At 33.8% G+C, this 26,882-nt stretch overlaps 1 protein-coding gene across 3 annotated transcripts in view; it reads right to left on the minus strand.

Annotated features, from left to right (window-relative positions):
* The window catches only part of LOC120429552 (tetraspanin-2A), a 215,985-nt gene that overhangs the window by 1,595 nt on the left and 187,508 nt on the right, over nt 1–26,882 (minus strand). For all 3 annotated transcript variants that reach the window (XM_052708810.1, XM_052708811.1, XM_052708812.1), the window contains 2 exons: nt 5,549–5,725; nt 139–324 (listed from right to left, as the gene is read on the minus strand). In XM_052708810.1, the coding sequence (XP_052564770.1) occupies nt 139–324; nt 5,549–5,725 (363 nt within the window). The remainder of the gene's footprint in view (nt 1–138; nt 325–5,548; nt 5,726–26,882) is intronic.

Below are 26,882 nucleotides of genomic sequence, written 5' to 3' on the forward strand. Positions count from 1 at the left end.
TGAAAAATCCTTAACCACAGCAGATTCCCCCAAATTCCACCTCAAATGTTTCATTTTTAATCAAAATAACTTTTCCGCCTCGAAATTGAGCGGGTGAAGAAAGTCATAAGTCAAATCAACAGCTTTTAAATTACTCACATGAATCGCAGCCAGAATCATGGCCATCACGGCGGCCCACACGGACTTGTCCTCCAGGAACCAGGTCAGCTCGTTGACGCACCCGTGGAAGAACGCGTTTCCGGTCACGGTGTCACGGCACTCGGTGGGAAGGGGTTGGCGCATCACCATGTAGTCGTTGGGGCCGTCTGCGCCGCAGCAGCCGATCTGTGGAAGGTGGGAGAAATTGATAGTTTAGAATTTTGACAGCCTGTTTTCTAAGAATAAACGCTTTAATTAGCTTATTTTTTTTATTTTTGGTAACACTATTTTTTAATAATTTACCGTTTCTTTACCGTGACGAAAAAGAAGAGTTGCCAGATGCCAGATAAATCTGGCAATGACAGATGTTTGAGGGACAATTCGATAAAAAAAAATCTCAAATAAACTTAATTCATCTAGATGGTTAGTCCTTTCTTCGCTCAACACATTGAAGAAAGTGGCTTGTCAGATTTTTCCATATTTTTAATTGATTCAGACCTGGTAACCTTGGCTGTCCATTAGGATGTAACAAAAATTACTTTTTGGCGGGCATTCAAGGGTTTGTTCCGGTGGCATACTAAGCCCAAATCCAAAATATGAGCTTGATTGGACGTAACAGGAGCTGGCGCTCCGCCCTTCAATTTTAAATGGGATTTAACCCGTAAAAAAGATTTTTTTCAAAAATGTCACTTTTTGAGGCATTTTGGCTACTGAAGCGTTTATTTTCAACATCATTGGCGTGTAGGCCAGATCCTTGCGCATCTTTTGATGTATATAAAATTGAAATTTGGAGCAATCTAGAGCTCGGTACAGGCCTTCAAACTTTGGCATTTTTTTCGAAAAATCGGTCCCGGCAAAAAAGATATGCGTCGCGCAACGCGACGCCCTAGACGCCAATGATGTTGAAAATAAACGCTTCAGTGGCCAAAATGCCTCAAAAAGTGACATTTTTGAAAAAAATCGTTTTTTACGGGTTAAATCCCATTTAAAATTGAAGAGCGGAGCGCCAGCTCCTGTTACGTCCAATCAAGCTCATATTTTGGATTTGGGCTTAGTATGCCCACCGGAACAAACCCTTGAATGCCCGCCAAAAAGTCATTTTTGTTACACTCTACTGTCCATACAAACATGATTTTAGTATATATTGAATCATGATGGGAAAAAATTATTTGGCAGTGTTGCCGATTTTTAGGACATTTTTTTGAACATTGGAAAAATAATTAATTGCACAGAACATTGATTTGATTTTCAGATTTCAGATTTTTGTGAAAACAAATTTACATTATAAAAAAATGCTTAGTTTTGTTTAATAAAGTGTAATCAGGCCAACGCAAATGATTTTTTTTTTCAAGGTTTATGTCCCTTGGCTCTGGTTGAATTCAAAGGGAGGAGTAGTGAAAATATAAATTAACATCATAATATATGTTAGATTTTTTATCTAAACAATTTGAAGATTGACTTTGAATCTAATTTTAATTCTTTAAAGATTAAATTAAAAGCTGCTGAAATAGAGTCCCTCAGAAAAAAAACATTTGTATCGGTCTGATAACACTTTAAACAAATCATTTTTTTTGAAAATGTAGATTTAATCAATGTTCTGTGAATATAATTATTTTCTGATGTTTGAAAAAATGTCCTAAAAAATCGGCAACACTGCCAAATGAGCAACTCTCCATCTCAACCAAAAATTAATTTTATTTATATTTTCAGATTTGGTTCAAACTTTGCGAGGTCCTTCTTTTTGACAAAAGAAGCCATTTTGTGTCATTCGTTCACCCATACAAGGCTCCCTACAATTTCAATATGAAAATATTCGAAAATCTGTAACTTTTGTAGGAATGTTCTGATCGATTTGGTGTTTTCGGCAAAGTTGTAGATATTGACGAGGACTAGGCTTCGTGATTTTTTACGCAAAAAAAGTGCAATTTTCACGGGGACCGCTATCCGAAAACACAAAATTTCACGAAAATTTCACGGAGCGTGAAAAATGCTTAAATAATCGAAAAGATTTGTGTGCACTTAATTCTATATTTTGCTTCCAAGTTAAGTGGCTTAAAATTTTCAGTTTTTACTAAGACCATCAAATTAAATCATCAAAATTATTGAAAATGTCACGGGACAACGAAATAAACTAAAATATTCCAGAAAAGGGCTGGTTTTTGTAACTAGAATAATATTTTAAAGCCTGAATCATTAATTTAAAAAAACTGTCAAGTTTGACTTTTCAATTTTCTTTTGAAATTCTACAAATAAAATAAAATGGTAGTCAAATTGAATTTACTAAGTAAATTAGACCCTTTCATTAACTTAAAAAAAACTTAACAATTGGCGAAAAATGCTCATTGTCGAACTGGTCATGAAAATTTTACCTATTTTCAAAATATTTCAAACGAGCTAAAGTGATCTCAAAGCAGAACAATTGATTGCTTTTCTTTTTTTAATAAATAACTTTTCTCATTAAATTTTATCATTTGTTGATTCCGCGAATAAAATATGTTTTTTATATTTGAATATTTAACCTAATGAGGACTATTTTTGCCGATTTTTAAGGTAACTTTGACTTTTTTTTACAAAATTCAATTTCTCAAAGTTCCAAACCGCATCTTTTGAGCCATAGTAAAGTATAGACAAAAATGTTGCCGCCTAGCTACGATTAAAAAAAAATGTTTTATGGAAAAAATAGAAGTTTTTGTATTTTTCTTTTTCAGTTTTAATTTAAAATTCAATTTGCAATCGAAAAGTACTTGACTGTTTTTTTATATAGTTCAAGATAAACCTACATAATGAATTACTCTCGTTTTTTTAAATAGTGCCCATGATTGTCCATTCCTTCAAATATTTTTTTTCGAAAGGTTCACAAAATTTCCAATAAAATTGACATTTTTTAAGAGATGACCTCTGATTGCTGAAAAAATGCAAATAAAAGAAAAAGAAACAAGAAAATTTAAGTTTTTAAAGTCTCATCCAAACACACCACTAATGCCAATATCTCAGGAACTAATGGTCTAATATTCAATGTTGAAATTTTTATTATTTTCGAAATTTTGTGGTCCTTTTGAAAATTATATTTTTCAATATTACGCCCATTGATTTCATTGAATTTAGTTTTAAACTTTTTTAGAAACTTTCCAAAATATGATTTTATAATAATCCACATAGTTGTCCAACTTCCTACTTTTTAAGTGTTTTAAGTTGGACAACTATGAGGATTATTTTAAAATTAGTTCTAAAAAATTTACAACACTGCATCTCGAATTTTCAGCCAAATACAATGAATTAAATAAACGTACCTTTTAAAAAGTTTTCAAACTGTCCAAAATGTTGGGCATTTAAAATTTTGAAATCATTTCAAAATGTACGTTTATTTTATTAATTGAGTATTTGGCTTTTCGAGAAACAGTGTAACCAATTTTTAAAAACTAATTTCAGAATAATCCACATATTTGTCCAACTTCCTACTTTTGAAGTGTTTAACAATCAAATTTTGGAAAGTTTCTAAAACAGTAAAACAGCATTTGTTTTTTTTTGAGTTATTGGTATTAATGGTACAATTTATCATAGAGTTTTGGAATAAAAAATAATTGGGCCAAGTCATTCAACAGGAAATCGCATTTTTTTAATGTTATTAAAAATCCTCGAGATTTGTTAAAAACACAGCTTTTCAATTGATTCGGTTTAATATCAAATTTAATGATTTATATCGAGATTGTGGAAAAAATTAATAACATTTTTATCAATTACACTAAATAACACTTAAGAAAACTATGAGTTTTTGGCAATACAAAAAAAAAAATCGTACAAAACCTCTAAAAAATATATCAAATAAAAAAAATGGTTTATGGATTCTTTTCGATTTCAGACTAAAAAAAAAGTTAAATAACTTTCCGAAAAACTACTATAATCCTTTTTGAGACTCCAACTTTGATGACCTGAATCTCAAATTAGATTGGTTCATTTGTTGAATAAAATGAATCGGAATCATCGTAAATAATTACTATAATTTATCTCAATTTTGAGCAACATCATTTTAAGGTAATTTTTTTTTGCAATTCTTAGTGATGTTTGTGACTTTTTTTGATTATTTTTTAGATTCAAAAAATAACAATTCAAACATTTTTTTTATTGTATGTATGGTATTGTATGATAAAAGTTAAATGAATTTAATCATTTAAACTTCAAAGCAAATTGTTAAACTCTTGAAAACATACTCTCAAAAACGCAATGATTTCAATTTCAAAATAAAACCCTGTGCCCTCAAATCACACATCTCTAACGCAACCATCAAGTGCGGGTTCGGAGGCACTTCCGGTGAGTACCCAATTATATTCCGGAAAAAGACTTTTGAACAACTGTTTGTTCACTTTCACCCCCACTCACACCCACCCTGATAGGGGCAGGAATGGTTTCCATTCATCTCAATTCCTCTTGAACGTAATAAAAGAGACTTTGAAAAAAGGCCATCACACACTACTATTTGACTTTGAGTTGAAGGAAGTCCGCAGAATCAACCAGTTGAACCCCTCTCTGGAAGGGAACTTCGAATGCCGTGCTAGAGTCTGAGTGTGTTTGTTCAGCTCAATCCAACCGAATCGAACCACGATAAAAATTGTGGCCCTTGAACTTTTGCTGGTTTTTTCTGCTTCTTTTTGGTTTTATTTTATTCGAACGTCTATTGGAACGTCTGATGATTGTGGAGTTTTCTCCCCTAAAGTTCAAACGAAAACATTTCAACAATTGGAATTGTACTCCCCCCTTCTGGTCAAAAAGAGGGTACATTTTTCTGTCAGAAATTTTACAGCACACCGTAAAACGAAAGGATTAGCCTACCTTGGGGCGATTACTTCGAACGGACAATGTGTCTAACTTTAGGCGCACATTTCAATTATTCAGACACGGGACCATCCATAAACCACGTGGACACTTTAGGGGGGGGGGGGGTATGGCGATTGTCCACGATCCATACAAAAAAGATTTTTTTTGTATGGACAATTGTCCACGAAGGGGGGGGGGGGGTAAAAGATTCCCAAAAAAGTGTCCACGTGGTTTATGGATGGTCCCCACGCTTTGTTTGAAAAGAGGGAGAGAAAGAGCTCCTGTTCTACTCCAAGTCAAACATTTGCACTCACTCCAGCGTCTCGGTTTTCGTGGTGATGAAAGCTTTTCCGTGCTAATTGCTTCCTCTCCGGCCGAAACACTCGGCAAATGGGCCGGAGTCAACAGAGATCCATTAAGGACCTGGGTCGGATTTCAAATAGGCATCCCCCCCCCCCCCCCCCACAGACACTTCTTGTGGTGAGGTAATTTGCCCCAAAATATGGTTTGAGGAATTTATTACATTTTAGTTAGGTATTTTTCTTTTTCAATAATTTTCACATAAAAAAATAAAAAATTAATCTTAAAAAATACTCACACTCTCCTGGATCAGCTTGAGGGCGGCCAACGAGTGCGGGTACTCGGAGGTGCTGATGAAGCGGAGCATCGTCTGGCGGATCAGCGGCTGGACGCTGGAGTCGGTCGTCGAGTAGGCCAGGATGATGGCCGAGCCGGCGATGGTCGCCAGGAACAGGAAGACCTGCGTGCCGATGAACTGGAAGGAGAGGAATTTATAGGATGATTTTGTAATTAACAGTTAAAATGGCAAGTTTTAGAAGTTTTTTAAAAAATGCAATAAACGAGTAAGATTATTTGATAGTTCGATTGAAATTATATTATAACTATCCAATTTTGATAAGCTGATTCAGGATTACTTTATTTCCAGTAATTAAAGAAACAAATAAAACAATTGACAAAATTACCCAATTTAGCCAAGAGCAAGTTGAAACCTTAAGCACTTATGCATTATTTGTTCGTCAATTAACCCCAGAACGGATACCGACCCTTCACTTGATGGAAGATTTCATTATCACTTGCCATCGATCGTTATCTCATCAGCAGAATCTCCAGTTCCACAGAAAATGAAAGATTCAACAAATACACTGAACCTTTTACAATGCAGATTAAATTTAACACCATAAAAAATCTCCTATGAATATTCATTGAATATAAAACAGATGGTCATAACAAAACTATCAGAACACGAAGTGAGTAATATAATTCGAACAAAAAAAAAAACTCGAATCTGTAATATTAAAATAATAGAAGTGAAATGATCAGTGTAAGGCAACTTTATAACAACAAAGAAATTGCGAAACAATGCACAGTGGGAAAAATCGAGGCAAAAAACGGACCTTATTGATGTCGGTCAATTAGAACTTTCAACAGTGACTTTTCTTTTGTGAAAAATTCCAAAGAATCGTTTGGTGATGGTGAGAACCCGGGGAAATTTGCGTAAGGCCCGTTTGAGGCAGATTTACCCTGTTTTGCTGTTTTTATTAGCTTTAAATATGTTGCTGAAATGTTCCATATATTTACAAAACTTTTTCTTCTCTGGACTAGAGATCAAAATGAGTTTCAGGTACATTTTGCGGGTTCTCATCATCACCAATTGATTCCTCGGAATTTTTCACCTGATACAGAGTTATGCCAAAGGATTGAACATTTCAGCAAAATATTTAAACCTGATAAAAACAGCAAAAAATTGGGTACATTGGAATTTTTCGCGGGTTCTCACTATCACCAATCAATTCCTCGGAATTTTAACATAAGCAAAAGTAATGGCAAAATATTGAACATTTCAACAACATATTTAAAACTAATAAAAACTGAAAAACAGGGTAAATCGGCCTTAAACGGGCCTTACGCAAATTTCCGCGGGTTCTCATCATAACCAATCGATTCCTCGGAATTTTTCACAAAAGAAAAGTCTCGGTTGAAAGTTCTAATAGACCAGCATCAATTAAGTCCGTATTTTGCCTCGATTTTTCCGACTGTGCAATAAATAGAATTTTTAAACTATTAAAAAAAATTTAAAAAAAAGGAAGAAACATTTTTAAAGAAAATATCAACGAAAGAATTAAATGCTCATAATGAAGACAAATGAATAGTTAAACTTTTAAGCACTACAATGTGACTTTTTAGTACTCTTATTTTTGGTGATCAAAAGTAGGCTGTGTCGTCATTCGAGAATGTCAGGAAATAGTAGTTTATGCAACAAGTTGCAAAAAGAGGATTTTTTCAGCACGAGTCGTACATTTATCCAACGAGGTTCACCGAGTTGGATAAATACGACGAGCGCTGAAAAAATCAAGTTTTGCAACGAGTTCCATACAACATTTTTTGCAATTTCGAAAAACACCCATTGAGTGAAATTTTAAGTTGAATTTTCATGTATTTTGTCAATAAATCGTTTAAATCAAAAAAATGTTGAAAAGTGTTACTTTTCGAAACAAGTGCTGAAAAGTTCAACTTTTCAGCACCCATTTCAGTGCTGAAAAGTAGAACTTTTCAGCATTTATTTTGAAAAGTGTTGCTATTCGATTCTGTTATTTTTGGTACAGAAAAGTAGGCTATTTCGTCGTTCAAGAATGACAGGAAAAGTAAGTAGTTTCACGACGGAATTGCACAAAGTAAATTTCACAACGAAATTGCGAAAAAAATATTTTAATAAAACTGTTACGACTGTTCAAAACAAACGTTTGAAAAATGTTTTGAATATTTTTCAAAAAATCCCATAATTACCACACCATGAAAAAAGTTATTAAAAATGTTGTGACAATGTAGAAAAAAATGAGAGAAATTTATGTACGAAAAAATATAAAATATCGCAAATAAAAAGTCATTGAAAAGACTTTCCATAAATTTATTGCTATCTTGCTTAATTTCAATAACAGCATTACTGTACTAGGGGAACAGCATCTAATTCCAGCGTGCCTCTAATGTTGCCATATCAGCACTTTGACATTCCATTAAAGCTCATCTAAAGCGTTTTCGACTGAAACCGAGTTATAAGTAGCTCAATAAGAAACGAGCAAGCAAGTTTCTATCAAAAGTTTTGCAAAATTAGTTGTTTAAATAGTGAAAATCAGCAAATTGGATGGAGTTAGGAGCGAGTGCTTAACCTGCCAAAAATACGAGCATTTCCACTAATGTACAAATTTTTTTGTGATACATTTTGCTTAAAAACTTTGAATTTGAAATTTTAAATTTTGTGTTTTTTTTATCAATTAAAAAAACGGCCGTTTATTTATTAGACAATTTTTTTTTCACTGAAAATTGAATTCCCAAAATTCGTGTTTTTCAAATTCAAAATTTCTAAATGTGTTTCAAAAAACTGAAAGTGGCATCTTTTGCGCTAGCGTTTAGCATGGTGCCAAATCTAGTACCAGAAATATTTTTTTTTCCAGATTTAATATAAAATAAAACAAAAACTAAACATTAAAACTAATTTCTAGAAACATAAAGCCAGAAAAAAATAAAAAAAAAGTTGGAAATTTTCTCAGCTTTTTGAATATATTATGTGTCTTTTCATTTGTTTGACAGTATTTAAAATGTTTACCTTAAACCATATAAAAAATATCTTCGGTGTCATATTTATTTAAACTCTATAAAAAGTCTAATTGAATCGAATTCCACGTAACACTTTTTTCTGAATATCCCGATCATTAAAAAAATATATTAGCCCTATAATTTTGCGTCTAAAACAAAAATTAAAAAATGTGTTATTTTGACAAAAAATTAAAAAAGTGAGATTAAGATTTGTTTGAAAAAAAAAAAATAAAAAAATATAGATATTTGAATATTTAAGAAACAAGCATTGCCATGGAAAAGTTTTTTAAAATGAAGTTTACACCAGTTCAATTGTTTTGCAATCATTTGTTAAAAAAAATAAGTTTTGACGAAAACAATAATTTTAGCGAAAAAAAAAACTTTTTGCGATAACAGACATCGAAAATTTTCAAAAATTTCTAAGATTTTTTAATCAACCCAAACATGCTAATAATGATTCTAAACGCAAGGGAATGCATTTTAAATTGATTTCAGCTGATTGCACTTAAATTTCCATTGAAATTTTGAAGTTTTTTGAAAAAATATTTTTTTTGCCCCCTGATTTTTCGGACCAACTTTGTACCAGCCTTATTAGAAACAATAAAATAATGAAAAATAAAAAAAAATATTCCAAATTTATCCAAAAAAGATCAGAAAATTAACATATTAAATGCCAATTTCAAGCAATGTTCCAACAATAAATCAGAAATTCATTGTTAATTAACCCGGAAATGATAATAATACGATCAGAAAATGATCAAAAAAGGATAGAATAAAAATCACAAAATAGTGGAACAGCTTGTAATTTCATAAGGTCAAGGTTTTTTGCAAAATTACTTCAAATAGTGAAATCGGTAGCTCGGATGGGGGCCATCCACAAACCCCGTGTACACTTAATGGGGATAGAGAGTTAGTTCGGTCGTTCACATATTTTTGTGGGGGGAGTCTGAAATTTCAAAAAAAAATATTTACGTTGTTTATGGATATGGCAACAGAACCAACTGAACCTGCCAAAAAATGATCAGAAATATTTAACCATCAGAAAAAAGTGAAAGAAAATTATAAGAATATCATCAAAAATTGTCAACAAATAATTAAAATATTTTTAAGATTAAAAAAATCACATATTTAGAAAGTTTTATACAACTCTTGAAGAAAAAGTTCAGAATATGTTCAAAAAGGCACATATAAATAATAATATTGTGCCATCCAGTGTAATTAAATTACGTACATCCCACGTCACCCTCACGTGCCAATATACAGATACCGTTTCATACCCATCCACACCAGTGAGAACAAGCACCCACTCGGGTTGATGCCATAATGATTAATCAATTAAGTTTTCCCGAGAATTTATGAATAATGGGGCCGTGCAACCAACCATGGTCACACATGTTGCCACGAGCGAGGTACAATTTCACCAACGACGATCGAATTCATTAGCCTCGCTCTCTTCTCCGAGCAAAACTGTCCGCCGGACATCCTGGAAAAAACTGAAGAAGCATCAGGACAACAAGCAAAAAAAAAACCCTCAACCGGCCAATCCGGCAAACCAATCAGCGGTGATTCAAATCAAAACGGTTGGCAAACACGTCGTTTTCAAGATTTTCCGACTTTTATCCCGCTCTCTCCGTTCGACTCGGCTGGACGAAGCCTGGGTGAGAATTTCTCTAAATCCCTTCCCTATATCTCGATGATGATGGGACAAGTACCTGTAGCCTGCTGACTTTGGGGCTGGGACGAACGAAAAGGGGTGACCACGACAACGATTTGACTGGCGACGACAACGACGAGTCATGAAAAATGGCTGGGAAAAAATTCCAATCACATCACGGAAATTGGTTTTCATAACATCCGGTCCGATCGTGGGGGAAGGGTGGAGACTTGCCTGACAGGAAGCACGGAGAGAAGTTTGAAAAAAGTCAGTTATTATTTTTAACACGAAATTTCTATGACAATTTCCACATTTTTCTAAGTGCCCATCGACAAGAGAAAAAAAATGGAAGCAAAAATTTTCACCCAACAAGCCTTTACTATACCTCTTGCAGGCAACGACTCGGTTCTAGGGCTGTTCCGTTTTCTGATTCATTTGGTTGGACAATTTCTTGTCGGAGACCGCAGCGCTTCAGGTTATGGCATTCCGCACCGGGAAGGACAATCGGCACCGTCTGGAACTCGGTGGTGGTAGCAGGGGAAACTCAACAGAGAAAAACAGCAGTTCATGCCATCAACCGGTGAGCTATTTTTGCGATTTTTCCTTGTAGGACGGGGTTGTAGAAGGGAATAAGGGTTACCAAACATTTATTTCAAATTCAAAGTTGGAGTCTCAAAGTTTCAAAATTATTTAAAAACTTTGTATTTTTTTGTACTTTTGTATTTTCAGGGTTGATAACGATAAATTTCACGCGCATCGATGACAATAATCCATCGTTATTGTTATCGTTATTTTGATAATTCTATCAGCTGTAATATTATCGCCGATAATGGAGGATAACTAATTTTTTAAATATTTCTACAATCGACTCAATTCAACCAAATCATGTTAAGTTTTCAATTCTTAGTGAAAGAATGTATTTTTTTTTTGGAAGTATAGTAAGTTTCAAACTATAGTCCAGACTGTTTTATTCGAAGCCTCGATTATCCAAAGTTTCGATTATCCGAAGTTGGTTTTTTCCAAAGGTTTGTATGGAACTTCGGATAATCGAATCATATGTTTTGTTTTTTTTTTTAATATTTGATTGTCTTTTAAATTTAAAAATACATTTTTTCAATATGTTATCAGCGCCATTTTGGCCGCCATCTTATCGGATAATCGAGTCTGGACTGGGTTTCATCCATAAAGTACGTCACGCTAAAATCAGCCAAAATTAGCCCCCCCTCCCCTCATCACCGTTGTCACGCTTTTCCTATACTTAACACGCAATGTCACTCATGCTCAGACAGCCCCCCCCTCCCCCCCTATTGCGTGACATAAAATATTTCCAAAAATTAATAATCAAGAGTAACATTTCAAAAGGGCCAATCATTCAATATGACGTCTTTTTAAAATGTTAGTCGAGATTTAAAAATTTAAAAAAATATTGGGTAATTCTCTACCAACTCACACGAAATCGGGAAAAGTTGCCCCGACCCCTCTTCGATTTGCGTGAAACTTTGTCCTAAGGGGTAACTTTTGTCCCTGATCACGAATCCGAGGTCCGTTTTTTGATATCTCGTGACGGATGGGCGGTACGACCCCTTCCATTTTTGAACATGCGAAAAAAGAGGTGTTTTTCAATAATTTGCAGCCTGAAACGGTGATGAGATAGAAATTTGGTGTCAAAGGGACTTTTATGTAAAATTAGACGCCCGATTTGATGGCGTACTCAGAATTCCGAAAAAACGTATTTTTCATCGAAAAAACACTAAAAAAGTTTTAAAAATTCTCCCATTTTCCGTTACTCGACTGTAAAATTTTTTGGAACATGTCATTTTATGGGAAATTTAATGTACTTTTCGAATCTACATTGACCCAGAAGGGTCATTTTTTCATTTAGAACTAAATTTTTCATTTTAAAATTTCGTGTTTTTTCTAACTTTGCAGGGTTATTTTTTAGAGTGTAACAATGTTCTACAAAGTTGTAGAACAGACAATTACAAAAATTTTGATATATAGACATAAGGGGTTTGCTTGTAAACATCACGAGTTATCGCGATTTTACGAAAAAAAGTTTTGAAAAAGTTACTTTTTGCGTTTCTCTTTGTTTCGTCGTTCGTGTCTGTCGCGGGTGACCATGAACGGCCATGATCGATGACGACCAACTTTTTCAAAACTTTTTTTCGTAAAATCGCGATAACTCGTGATGTGTATAAGCAAACCCCTTATGTCTATATATCAAAATTTTTGTAATTGTCTGCTCTACAACTTTGTAGAACATTGTTATTGTCTGAAAAATAACCCTGCAAAGTTAGAAAAAACACGAAATTTTAAAATGAAAAATTTTGTTCTAAATGAAAAAATGACCCTTCTGGGTCAATGTAGATTCGAAAAGTGCATTAAATTTCCCATAAAATGACATGTTCCAAAAAATTTTACAGTCGAGTAACGGAAAATGGGAGAATTTTTAAAACTTTTTTAGTGTTTTTATCGATGAAAAATACGTTTTTTCGGAATTCTGAGTCCGCCATCAAATCAGGCGTCTAATTTTACATAAAAGTCCCTTTGACACCAAATTTCTATCTCATCACCGTTTCAGGCTGCAAATTATTGAAAAACACCTCTTTTTTCGCATGTTCAAAAATGGAAGGGGTCGTACCGCCCCTCCGTCACGACATATCAAAAAACGGACCTCGGATTCGTGATCAGGGACAAAAGTTACCCCTTAGGACAAAGTTTTACGCAAATCGAAGAGGGGTCGGGGCAACTGCTGTGTGAGTTGGCGGAGAATTACCCTATTGTTTTCGAAAAGATCGGAAAATTTCACGACTGTTTCATATTTTAACATTGTAAATCGGACCATTAGTTGCTGAGATATCGAAATTAGAAAATGGTGGGTTGTTTGGCTGAGACTTGGAAAGGGACCTTCCATAAACACGTGGCCACTTTATTGGGAATCTTTTACCCCCCCCCCCCCCCTTTCGTGAACAATTGTCCATAAAAAAACTTTTTTGTATGGATCGTGGACAATCGCCATACCCTCCTAAAGGGGGGGCCCTAAAGTGTCCACGTGGTTTATGGATGGTCCCAAAACATCAATTTCTTTTTTTTATACCTTTGCATGGCAATATCTCAGCAACTAATGGTCCTATCAACAAAGTTCAAAAAAGCAAAATATAGAGAATTTTCTCAGCTTTCCAAATATGTTTTTTTCAATAGTGGCCAAACATGTGCACTAATTAAAAAAAAAATGAAAAACTGCGACTATTTTCAAAAAAGTTTCCTAAAAAAGGCTTTTACTTGAAAACGGTGCACTTTATCAAAATTTTACTGAAGTACTTTTTGATTGCAAATTTGATTTTACATCAAAAATTAAAGCTAAAAAAATTTTGCGATCAATATATTGATTTCTTGAAAAAAATCAGTGTTGATTGAAAAATTCATAACTCGGTCAAAGATTTTTTGCACAACCTGGAAAATTCTGAAAAGTTGGCATTTGATGTCCCCTAAAACAAATCAAAAAATAAAATAAAAATAATGTTTTTTGCAAATCAAGTTTTAATGACATAAAGTTAATTAAAAAATCACCATTTTTTTACCATGTATCATTTTTTCCAGTGTAGTCCTTATCCATACCTACAACTATGCCGAAGACACCAAATCGATCAAAAAATTCCTTGAAAAGATACAGATATTTGTATTTTCATACATCATTTTTGTATGGACAGCTGCCACATTTGTATGGAAATTTACATGGACAAACTAATGATGCAAAATGGCTTCTTTGGGCATACCGAAGGCACCAAAAAAGTTTCAGTCGGATTAAAAAATATAAAAAAATCAAATGACCGAAATCTGTGAGATTTGCTCAGTACTCAAATTTAAATAATTTTCAATATGCGTTTCAAACGTAGCAATATTTGGTATGCTTTTTAACTTCATTAAAGATTTTTTTTATAAATACTCAAATTTCTACAAAAATAAGGTATTTCTTCGAAAAAACTAAATTTTTTAAATTTGCAGTATGGGTACCACACGGAGCGAAATTTTATACGCTTTTTTACTTCATTAGAGTTTTCTTGGAAAAGACTAAATTTGTTTTTAGAAAATACTCAAATTCTAAATTGGCGATAGGGTATCAAATTAAGTGAAATTTTGTATACATTATCATTAAATTACATTTTTTTTTGTTAGGAACTAAAATTATAACAAAATACCGTATTTTTTTTCGAAAATACTCAAATTTTCATGATCTTCAGCATGGGTATCAAACGATGCGAGATTTGGTATGCTTTTGAGCCTTATTGATGGTTTTGTGTAAAATATTTAAATTTTCACGAAATACCTTATTTTTCGAAAAAACTCAAATTTTGCAAAATGGGTTTCAAACGAAGTGAAATTTGATTTGCTTTTTCAGTTTATTTAAAAAATCGCTTCGTTTTTTACCCATATCGCAATCTTTTTAAATTCAAGCATTTTCAAACAAAATACGGTATTTTGTGAAAATTTTAGTATTTTCAAAACAAAAACTCAATCAAGTGAAAAAGCATACCAAATTTTATTTCGTTCGGTAACCATGATGCAAATTATTAAAATTTGTTTTGTATTGTATTTTTGTATTTATTTTTTTGTATTTTTGTATTTTTGTATTTTTCGTGTACATTTTCTGGTCACCCTGCTGTAAATTTCTCGATTTCTGGCGATGCATAACCAATCCAGGAAAAAGAGAACAGAAAACCGTTGTCCTGTTCTTGAAATGTCTTGCCCAACTTGTCATCGCAATGACAACTATTTTTGGCGCGAAGGATTCCGTTTTTGGGCAAGCATTTTCGTCGTGATGCACATTGTTCCATTCCGGGATATCGGTTGATGTCCCAAATACTATTTCCGTTGAGGTATTTTTTTTTTTGCTGGTGGGAAATTTTCTGCAGGATATTTTCACTTCACTTTTCTCATTACAAGCTGTTTAATTCAATTAACGCTGAATATTGATGAATCACCGAGCAGCTATTGATGAATCACCGAGCAGCTTGCCCCACCATAAGGCTCACCCGCCAATCAGTATTCTTTATTTAGCTCTAAATTCAATTACCGTCATGAATAAATATTTTCTTTCCATCTTCCCCCTCCCTTTCTGTTAGAAAGTGGAAAATGCTTTAGTTCACACTTAACGAACACAGCTAAGCCATCGGAACCAACCTGCTAGCCAGCCAGCCAAGGCAAGGCAAGGGTTCAATTACAGAAAACATAAATAAAAGTTATTTACATTATTAAAATTTCTTCCCCCCCCCTTTCTTTTGCCACCCCTTTTTGAAAGCTCTCCACCAAGCTTTCGCTGCTGCTCCACCGCCGTGTGGCTCTTCATTTTCCATTCCGATATTGAATCCACCAGGGCAGGGTGGTTTAATTTCACCGTAGACCCCTCGTCGGTGGAGGAGTCGGTTAGGGGGTTGTATAATCACGACCCGATCGCCGATTCCGATGATGGAAATTGTGAATAACGAACGCTTATGGGTTGTAGTGGGCGAGGAAAGTAAGGTTTGGAATAAAAATTGGTTTGCACCATTAAGAATTTGAATTTGAATTTTGTAATTTGAATCAACTAAAACTAAAAAATGTTACAATAAATAAAAGTTTAAAATAATTAAACTTCCTAAAACTATGAAAAATTTTGAAAAAAAATACTGAAACTTTTAATTTCAAAAAAGACTTCCAGTGCATCCCTTCCCACCCATCAAGGATCAAGTCCTTGACTGCACTTTTAGCGCAATTTCCTTCGCGTGGAGTTTTCACAATCCACCTCCATCCATTCTGCGCCAGTAAATACACCCCCCTATTCACCCCATTTTTCATCATTTTTAGCCCGGTTGATTACACACTTGAACCAAGCTCCAGCAAAAATTCCATCGATTTGCCTCCTTTATCCATTTTTTTTTCTCCCCGCCCCCCTCACAAACAGTTGAACCTATCGAAAAGAGGCCAAATTGAATTTCTCCCCTCTGGCTGGAAGAGGGAACCCTTTTGTGGTTTGGTTAGCGCGCCCGCACAGGTGAATTAAATTAGAGAGTTGGCGAGGAGCAAACTCCAAAGTGGATCAGGAATGAATAGCTCACCGATGATGATGATGATGGAGGACTATGCCTCTTGGTTGCTTCAAAGGGTCGAGTACTCGATGCAGCAGTGCATTGCCGTGATGAGATATTGAATTGGATTGGATTGGGTGGGAGCTCATTTTGCCATAGAGTAGAGTTGACTCAGAGTGGGGCATTTGGATGGGATGTGGATCGATCGCGAGAGTTGGGCACTTCAAGACTTCGTTGAATGGGGTAAATTGGCATTGGATTCAGTAGCGTGCGCTGTGCGTGCGCATCACTGTGTTTGAATGGGTTCAACGCGATTATTTGTTCTGTTTGTTAACCCTGTTAAATGGTGATTCAGCTTCAGTTCTATTCAATTTTCTATTAATCCAAAGTGTTCACGTAGTGATAATGTTGTAATATTTTTTTATTTTCAAATCTATTACTGATTGATTTCTATGAGCAAATTTAAAAAAAAAACCAATGATTGATAACGAAAAAATATGAAACAGAAACATAATTTGATACATTGAGGGATTTTTTTTTTCAAATATAATAACGCAACTAAACAAGACTTCATTCAAATTTTGTATGCAATGACTATAATAAAAACCTTTACATTTTTCAATAAAATTTATTCAAGCTCAACTGAATGAAATTAAACTGTTTAGGAAAGGTTTTTGTAATTCAAAGATTAAAAATAAATACAAAAACAAAAAAAAAAAAACATAAAAATTCAATTCACGTGAGCCAACTTATTCAAAATACCTAATAATCAGGGTTAGTGAAATTTCGCGATTTCGCGAACACCGTGAAATCCGCGAAATTTGGCTTTTTCCACGAAATCCCGTGAAATTTTATGTTTGTATAAAATTTAACGATTTTTCTCGAAATAATTTATGTAACTCAAATAGGTTCAAAAATAATCCTATGAACTACTGTAGAACTAAGCGAGTGGATACCCTGGTTTAAATACTAATATTGGGTTAGTGATTTTTGACGATTTCATGGACGGCGTGAGGTTCGTAAAATTTATCAATTTTCTCAAAACATTTTTTTAAATAACAACTTAATAAAAATATCATCCATAAAGACTGTTTAATTAAATTTTATTAGTTTTCAATTAAAAAGCTTCAATATATATGTATGTATGCCATGTGATATGAACCGTTTGAAGAGTTGTTCAGATTTTTGAGTTTTTTAGAAACTAACTAAATTTAGTAATATTTTTATTCGCTGCATTAAAAATATTATGAAAGAATTTAAAAGAATCAAGCTTTGTTTTATTCAAAATAAAATTTAGAGTATTTTTTTATCTTTGGAATCACATTTTAAAATCATATCTGTTTAATTTAAAAGATATTTGTTTATTTGGGTGAATAATTAACTTGAAAGTTAAAAATGTTATTTAAATTTGTTTTCTTTTCTCATTTAGAAATTTTGCGAAACAATAAAAAATTGCTCATTCTCATTTTATTCGTTTTCCAGTCCAGAAAATATTTTTTAATCCTAAAAAATAAGTTCGTTTTGAATATTGCACTTAGAAAAAATAAAAATTTAAAATTTGATAAATATGCCTGCATAATTTTTAAGATAATTTCACAGCTATACTGATTTGCAAAAACTTTAAATAAATTAAAGAACAATATTCATTTCAAATCTTTATTGCTTATCTGGTTCGGTTTTCTTTTAAAAAATAATCATGTTTGATTTTGTTGGAATTGCAACAAACAATTCATAACAGATTTTGTTTATTTATTTATAAAAATAGTTATACGAATATCATAATATTTGTTTCACATTTTATTATCAAAAATTAAATTTCCAAAATGCATTTTTTCATTTTTTTCATTTTTTTTACAAATCATTTGCGAAATGTTAAGCTATAAAATGCTTTTAACTAAAAACAATGAACTATACCAACAAAATTAGCACTGTCATGTTGGGTTTCAAATTGGATTATGCATCTAAAATAGATTTCCAAATATTGTTTGACAATGTTTTTTGCTATTTTCTATTTTTTATTTTTTTTAAATCTATACTTTCGAAACCAGATTTTGCGTCACCAAAAGAACCAATAGAAGCCTTTTTGATTCCTTCAATAAACAAAAAAAAATCAAAAATGAAAAAAATATGCGTATTCGGAGTAAAACTATAAATGATAGAAACATTTCGATTTGCAAAAAAACAGGGAAAATACGTGATGCATTAGGGATCTGAAAAAATCAAAATTTTTCTGGTTTTTTTTTTAGTCAAATTGGAACAAAAAATATCCTATAAATATCGACAGCTTTCAAGAACATAGAGCTTACATAGTTTTTCAAATATCAAAAGCAAAACCATTATGTTTGATGCTTTTCCTTTTTTTTTTGAGAAAAAGAACAACAACAAAAATTTACTGAAATACAACAAAGTTTTAATGATGTATATCAATTACTTTTTATAATTCGTGAATAAAAAATCTGATAAAAATAATCTTATTAAAAATAATAATAACATACTTAAGACAAAATAGAATCATATAAATATATATATAAGCTTTAAAAATAATTTTATAATGAACATTTATAAAGAATATTTCATTGTTTATTAAATTGAAGAATTAATTCCTGTGTTAATTATTTTAATTTTCATGTTAGACCGTTGCAAATATTTTTCAAAGTTTATGTCACCCCCCCCCCCCCCTTTCAAAATCGGTTCGAAAAATCGGGGTGCAGAAATTTTTTTTTTCAAAAAACTTCAAAATTTCAAAACAATCAAAACAATTAGAAATGCATTTTTCTGGGTTTAAAATCATATTTAGCATGTCTGGGATCGATCAAAAATATTTTCAATTTTTGTGGAATTCCAATGTACAGCACCACGAAAAGTTTTTTTTTTTTTTGGCGAAAAATAAATCTCTTCCACTGGCAACACCAGCCAGCAACAGTCAACTGTTCGGAGCTCCTCAAACTTTTCGATTTTTTCGCCGTAATTAACCGCGTTTACCCGCGAGTTTGCTGCTCCAGCATGCCAAGGGCCGGCCGTGGCCGTGGCAGTTCGAGTGCGGCCTCGAAAAACCCGCGAAGTTCATCTACCGGCAGAGTGCAGAAAGGTAAACATACCAACGCCGCATCGACCGCCATCGCGCACGGGATGGTGCCCAGTGACGTCACCGATCCATCGTTTTTACACGTGTCATACCGTCCACGTGAGTCCCCAGTACGGACGAGACAATCGACCCGAGCATCCGGAAGCACTTCCGGCCAGCAGCAGCAGCAGTCCACCAGCACTACGACAACAACCACTTCCAACGTTCCCACCAGCAACGAATTTGAGATGCTGAGTGGAGAAGAAAACAACACCGCCAGTGACAGCAGCAATGCTAGCGACGACGATTACGATGATGAACTTGCGCGCAAGCAAGAAAAGAAGAAAAAATGCAACTCTCCGAAGGAACGACTCCACCTCCAATTTTTGTTTTGGAAACGTTGGCAGACGATATTGACGAGTTGCTTGAGGGACTCCAATATTGTCTCAAAATTAGCAAAACTTCTGTGCAAGTGATTACCCACAAGAAGCTGCATTTCGACTTGGTGGTGAAGAAGTTGAAGTTGCGAAACTTCAAATTCTTCACATTTGATCCTGCAGAGAAGGTCCCAGTGAAGATCGTCCTTCAGGGATATCCGGACCGCCCGATCTGCGACCTGGAAGAACACCTGACGGGCGCCAAGGTAAAGCCTCGAGAGATAAAGGTGCTCTCAAAATCGACTACGGTGACAGGTACGTACACCTTGTACCTCCTGTACTTCGATCGCGGGTCCGTCAAAATCCAGGACCTACGGCGGATCAAAGCACTGGACGGCTTCTTTGTGACGTGGCGATTCTATACGAAGAATCCGGCCGATGCAGCTCAATGCCACCGCTGTCAGAAATTCGGACACGGTTCCAGAAATTGCAATCTTCCACCCCGGTGCGTAAAGTGCGGTGAGACCCACTTCACCGAAAGGTGCAATCTTCCGCGAAAAGACCAGCTGGGGGAAAACGCCCAGCAGCACAAAGCGCGCGTCAAGTGTGCGAACTGTGGTGGAAACCACACGGCGAATTTCCGTGGCTGTGCCGCGCGGAAAAAGTACCTCGAGGAGCAGGACAAGAAGAAGAAAGCGCCAGCGTCCCGCCAACCTCCGAAGACTTCGAGCTCGACCGCTGCAGCAGCTGGCGGAGGAGCGGTTCCATCGACCAACCCAGCGTTCCCTCCCGGTTGGGGAGGTTCGTACGCTAGAGTAGCCGCTTCTGGGAGTGGTACTTCACCGGGACAAGCAGACGTCACCGGAGATGACCTCTTCACGCTTCCCGAGTTTTTCGCTCTTGCTGGAGAGATGCTCACGCGCTTCCGTGCCTGCCGGAACAAGACAGAACAATTCCAAGCTCTCAGTGAGCTGATGATGAAGTACATCTACAACGGATAAGCTGCCTTGTGCAGCGAAGTTTTTCGACGTCAATGGACAAAACATACTGTGATTTAGTTTTAAGCTTTTCTATTTCTATCCTTTTCCTTAGTAAATCTAGAAGGTTTTTTTTTAATTTTTCCTTCTCTTGCCAAATCCATTGTTAGAATATCCAATTACATCAAAATGAATTATAGTTCAAATCATAGTTGAAAGGAACTCCAAAACTCTATTAGGTTATAAGAATTACGAAATTGTGAATTGATTATTTACTAATAAAAACTAATTGAATTGAATTGAATAAATCTCTTCAATACTTGGATATTTTGAAAACTAATGATTGCAAAACAACTGGGCAGGTGTAAAATGCACTTTAAAAACTTTTTTCATTCAAATGTTGAGACCATGGCTTGTTACTTCAATTTTTATATTTTTTTATTTTTTTGCTCCCCCCCCCTCCTCGACCCCGACCAGAGTCAATGGACATAAACTTCAAAAAATATTTGCAAAGGCCTTACCTTTTCTTCTCTTAAGTAAACGTTAAAAAAATATTTTTCATTGGGTAGGTAAGGCCGTTGTAAATATTTTTTGAAGTTTATGTCCCTCGACTCTGATCAAAGTCATCTATTTCCATTGAAATTTTGATGTTTTGCCCCCTGATTTTTCAGACCAATTTTGAAAAGAAGGGGGAGGTAGGGGGGCGACATAAACATTGAAAAATATTTGCAACGTCCTAACTATTTTTTTTTCCTCCACCTTTTCTTACACAGAATGGCTCAACGCTGAAGTTGACGACGAAGTCGACGATGCTGATGACAGGCTGAAAGCTGTTGCACCTTTTTTTCCTCCTTTCCTCGACAGGGCAAAAAAAACAAGGAAAAACTTCTGGTCACTTTTCCTAGCATGGCAAGGGCGTTCGGCTTGTTGCAGCACCATCAGGCGCGCACAAACTATTACAGGCTGGTCATAAATTAGGTTTAAATATGGAAATAACGGAGCTATAACGCAATAAATATTTTATTAGTTACCATTATTTATGAACATGGCGGTGCTTTTTTTTTTGTTTTTTGCTCGGATGCAGTTTGCTCTAGTTTCTCAGAGTTTTTTTTTTCTCTTCTGATTTTCTTAGGGGAAAGTTAACTGCACTTTCCGATAAGGGACGACGGCGACCATTTGTTGGTGGAGTTTATTAGGGGTTAATGTGCAAAGTAATTTCGAAGGAAATGAGGAAAATTTTATAATTTCCTGGGCACACGGTAATAACAAAATTCATGCCATTTCAATAATAAATACTGATAAAATAACAGAAAATGTTATGGAATCTTCTTGAAAAATCCGTTTCTTAATAAGGCTTTAATAACAGTTTATGTTATCATAACAAAATTTGTTATTGGTTCGATATTGATTGAAAGCAAAAACAACTTGGGAATAACATTTTTTGTTATGGAAAAATAACTTCAACTGTTATTGGGATGATCGGATTAGTTGTTAAAATAACAAAAAATAATAACAAAGATTTGTTCGTAGAATCACTTCAAATGTTATTAGTCTGTTATTACAATAACAATCCAATAACAAAAAAATCATAACGATGAATAACAAATCTTGTTATTAATAACATAAAATGTTATTAGACAAGTATTTTCAAATATCAAAGAATGTTATTCCCAAGTTATTTCCGTCTGCTCGGGTTGCTGCAGAAAATTGGTTCGGGAGCAGGGCTGCAGATTTTTATTGAGTTTGAAATTAACTTTCTTTTTTCAACGCAAATATTCACATGAAAATGCAAAACTTTAGCTGTAACATCCTCAAGCAAATTGAAACCAGGGATCTCATCACAGAAATGGAAATCTGTCGAAACTAATAGGAAAACACTCAACATCTTACTTTTCCTTTTTTTTCCTTTTCAATGCCATAGGCCAATATCAGCCGAATTTCATTTCCCTAATCCGTACGCAACATTCTTTTTTTCCATTTCACCCGGTAAAGTGGCAACCTTTCCAAACAGGAAAAATGTTTTAAAATTCAAATGCGAACTCAAACCCACCGCCAAGCGAGTCTGATTCAGGGGCCGGATAATCCTGCTCGGCCTTCTGTTTTCTCAGAAACTTTGTTTCGCACCTCTACTTTTTCCCAACAAAAAAAAAAAGAATCTAGAAAAAAAAGGAACAAGTTTCATCACTCGGAAAAGCCTCGAAATCCACCATTTCAAGTCCAAATCCAATTCTTTTCGACGAGCTTCGCTCAGGAAAAAATCTCCTAAGTGAATAAAAGTGAGACTTGAGACAGTAGTCCCGGGCAAAAGAATCGAAAGGGTTTTGCCTCTAAGGACTTCGGGTAGAAATCTTCGCACGCAGCCAACCAACCATCATCGTCGTGAAGGACTTTCGAAATCCTGCTCCCCTCAAATTGGATGGGATTCGTTTGGCTTTTCTGGAGTGGGGTTTTTGACGGGGTTTGAAGGGCAAGGAATTGGAAACCATTGGGTTTTATGTGGTTTGAAAAGATGCTACTTGAAATGAATGGAGTTTGAGCGATTTCAACAGGCTTTTTTTGCTTGATTTCTTCTGATTTTGTTTAAAATTCTTGGTGTTATCATACATCGGAATCACCCATGGGAGAACTACACGTAGAAAGTGTTGTGTCTCCTTCCTGATTAAGAATATGTATGACTTTCGAGATGAGAAATTCTAATTCTAATCACGCCTGACCTTGTTTTTTCAAGCATAACTTAAAAAAAATCAAGCATAACTTTAAAAAATGTTCAACTGAAAGTATCACAATATGAACTGCTTTAATAATTGCAAAATTTCAATAAATTCAAGGTGATTAATCTTTTCGTTTTTTTTTGTCTTTTTCCAATGTGCAAGATGCAAAAATAAACTATATACAATGTTTTTCATTTTCATTTTTATTACGTTGCTTTAACAATTACATTTGGGCAGTTGTTATCCTGAGCTGAGATATGGACTACCGTAAACAGGGGTGACTTTGATAGGATTTCAATTTGTTTTTGACATATTTTCCAACAGGCAAGGGGTTTCCCAAGACTATTATTTTTAAAACATGTACTGGGGTAGAGCACAAAAATTCCATGCACTGTTTTGGAAAAAAAGTTTGTTCAATAGTGTTCAGAAAAATAGTTACGTTAAAAATTGTAAGTTTTAATTTCGGGGTGACTTTGATAGTCATAGTTTTTCTTGTTAAAATCATATTTAAGATGTCCAATCTTTATTTGTACGTTAAATGTACCATCACTAAAGTAGCTGATGTAGTTTTTAAGAAAAAAAAAAAAACAATGTTTATATTTAGTTAACTAAGTTTATGAGCTTTTTAACAAAATACATATAAATTTTAGGTAAAACTGTTTAAAAGTCGGAATTTTGCCTGAAAATTGTTAAAACTGGTTTTGTTTATAAAATAATCGATTTATATTGCATTTTGTACTGAATTCGAAGCACGAATCACAAGTTTTTACATTTTAAATGAAATTTGTTCAACTGAAATTACCTATAAATTTGAAGATTTTTTTTAATTGTGTTTCAAAAACACGTATTATTTATTATTTACAAATTTATTTTACCTTCTCCAAATGGAAAATTGTCCAAAGAATCCAAAAATGCATTCCGATTTCTGATTAAAAATCATGTTCGTTGAGAAAATCATGACACTTTGAGAAGTTTAAAAAAATGATTTTCATCAACATTTTCTTAACTATAGTTAACTAACTTTTTAAACTGAGCAGTTCTCTACGGAATCGTTCTTTTTTCTTTAAATTTATTTTTTGTATTTTTTAATCCGGCTGAAACTTTTTTGGTGCCTTTGGTATGCCTAAAGAAGCCATTTTGCATCATTAGTTTGTCCATATAATTTTCCATACAAATTTGGCAGCTGTCCATACAAAAATGATATGTGAAAATTCAAAATTCTGTATCTTTTGATGGAATTTTCTGATCGATTTGGTGTCTTTGGCAAAGTTGTAGGTATGGATATGGACTACACTGAAAAAAAATGATACACGGTAAAAAATTTTTTGGTGATTTTTAATTTCACTTTTTGTCACTAAAACTTGATTTGCCAAAAAACACTATTTTTAATTTTTTTTATTTTTTGATATGTTTTAGAGGACATAAAATGCCAACTTTTCAGAAATTTCCAGAATGGGCAAAAAATCTTTGACCGAGTTATGATTTTTTGAATCAATACAGATTTTTTCAAAAAATCGAAATTTTGGTCGCAAAAATTTTTCAACTTAATTTTTCGATGTAAAATGGAATTTGCAATCAAAAAGTACTTTAGTGAATTTTTGATAAAGTGCACCGTTTTCAAGTTATAGCCATTTTTAAGTAACTTTTTTGAAAATAGTCGCAGTTTTTCATTTTTTTAAATTGGTGCCCATGTTTGCCCACCTTTGAAAAAAATATTTTTGAAAAGCTGAGAAAATTCTCTATATTTTGCTTTTTCGGACTTTGTTGATACGGCCCATAGTTGCTGAGATATTGCCATGCAAAGGTTAAAAAACAGGAAAATTGATGTTTTCTAAGTCTCACCCAAACAACCCACCATTTTCTAATGTCGATATCTCAGCAACTATAGGTCCGATTTACAATTATAAAATATGAAACATTCGTGAAATTTTCCGATCTTTTCGAAAAAAATATTTTCAAAAATTTAAAATCAAGACTAACATTTCAAACGGGCCAAACATTCAATATTACGCCGATTTGAAATGTTAGTCTTGATTTTAAATTTTTGAAAGTATTTTTTTCGAAAAGATCGGAAAATTTCACGAATGTTTCATATTTTAACATTGTAAATCGGACCTATAGTTGCTGAGATATCGACATTAGAAAATGGTGGGTTGTTTGGGTGAGACTTAGAAAACATCAATTTTCCTGTTTTTTAACCTTTGCATGGCAATATCTCAGCAACTATGGGCCGTATCAACAAAGTCCGAAAAAGCAAAATATAGAGAATTTTCTCAGCTTTTCAAAAATATTTTTTTCAAAGGTGGGCAAACATGGGCACTTATTTAAAAAAATGAAAAACTGCGACTATTTTCAAAAAAGTTACCTAAAAATGGCTATAACTTGAAAACGGTGCACTTTATCAAAAATTCACTAAAGTACTTTTTGATTGCAAATTCCATTTTACATCGAAAAATGAAGTTGAAAAATTTTTGCGACCAATATTTCGATTTTTTGAAAAAATCTGTATTGATTCAAAAAATCATAACTCGGTCAAAGATTTTTTGCCCATTCTGGAAATTTCTGAAAAGTTGGCATTTTATGTCCTCTAAAACATATCAAAAAATAAAAAAAATTAAAAATAGTGTTTTTTTGCAAATCAAGTTTTAGTGACAAAAAGTGAAATTAAAAATCACCAAATTTTTTTTTACCGTGTATCATTTTTTTTCAGTGTAGTCCATATCCATACCTACAACTTTGCCGAAGACACCAAATCGATCAGAAAATTCCATCAAAAGATACAGAATTTTGAATTTTCACATATCATTTTTGTATGGACAGCTGCCAAATTTGTATGGAAAATTATATGGACAAACTAATGATGCAAAATGGCTTCTTTGGGCATACCAAAGACACCAAAAAAGTTTCAGCCGGATTAAAAAATACAAAAAAAATCGAATGACCGAAATCTCAGAGAATTGCTCAACTTTCAAAATTTTATTAAAAGTTCTTCTTGAGGTACTTTGAACACTTCTCTACCACGTTCAGTATGTTTCTAAACCATTCCTTACGTATTTTAACTGTACTCTTCATTTTGCGGAAAAATCGCAAACCTATCAAAGGCTATCAAAGTCACCCCGTTTTACGGTACCTTTCAACAGCTGATTTGTTAGAAATGGGGAGGGAGTTTACTGGTACTAAAGAGAACGAATTGGACAGAGAAGGAAAAAAAATGCAAAAATAACCTCCGAAATAGGTATATACAATGTATTTATAAACAATTGCTTGTTTATTTTGCCTTCTTTAAAATTTGTGTTTAAAAAAATAATCTTATATTGTATTGTTAAAAAATTTAAGTCAGGGTGACCACTTAAATCCCATTTTCAAATTTCCGACTTTTTCCCGGCATTTCCAGAAACTAAAATAATAGGTATTTCTTATCTAAAGAATGATTTCAAACAAAAACTCTTCATTTAAAAAAAAGTCAATACTA

Source organism: Culex pipiens, chromosome 2, assembly GCF_016801865.2.
Source record: "Culex pipiens pallens isolate TS chromosome 2, TS_CPP_V2, whole genome shotgun sequence".
NCBI lineage: Eukaryota > Metazoa > Arthropoda > Insecta > Diptera > Culicidae > Culex > Culex pipiens.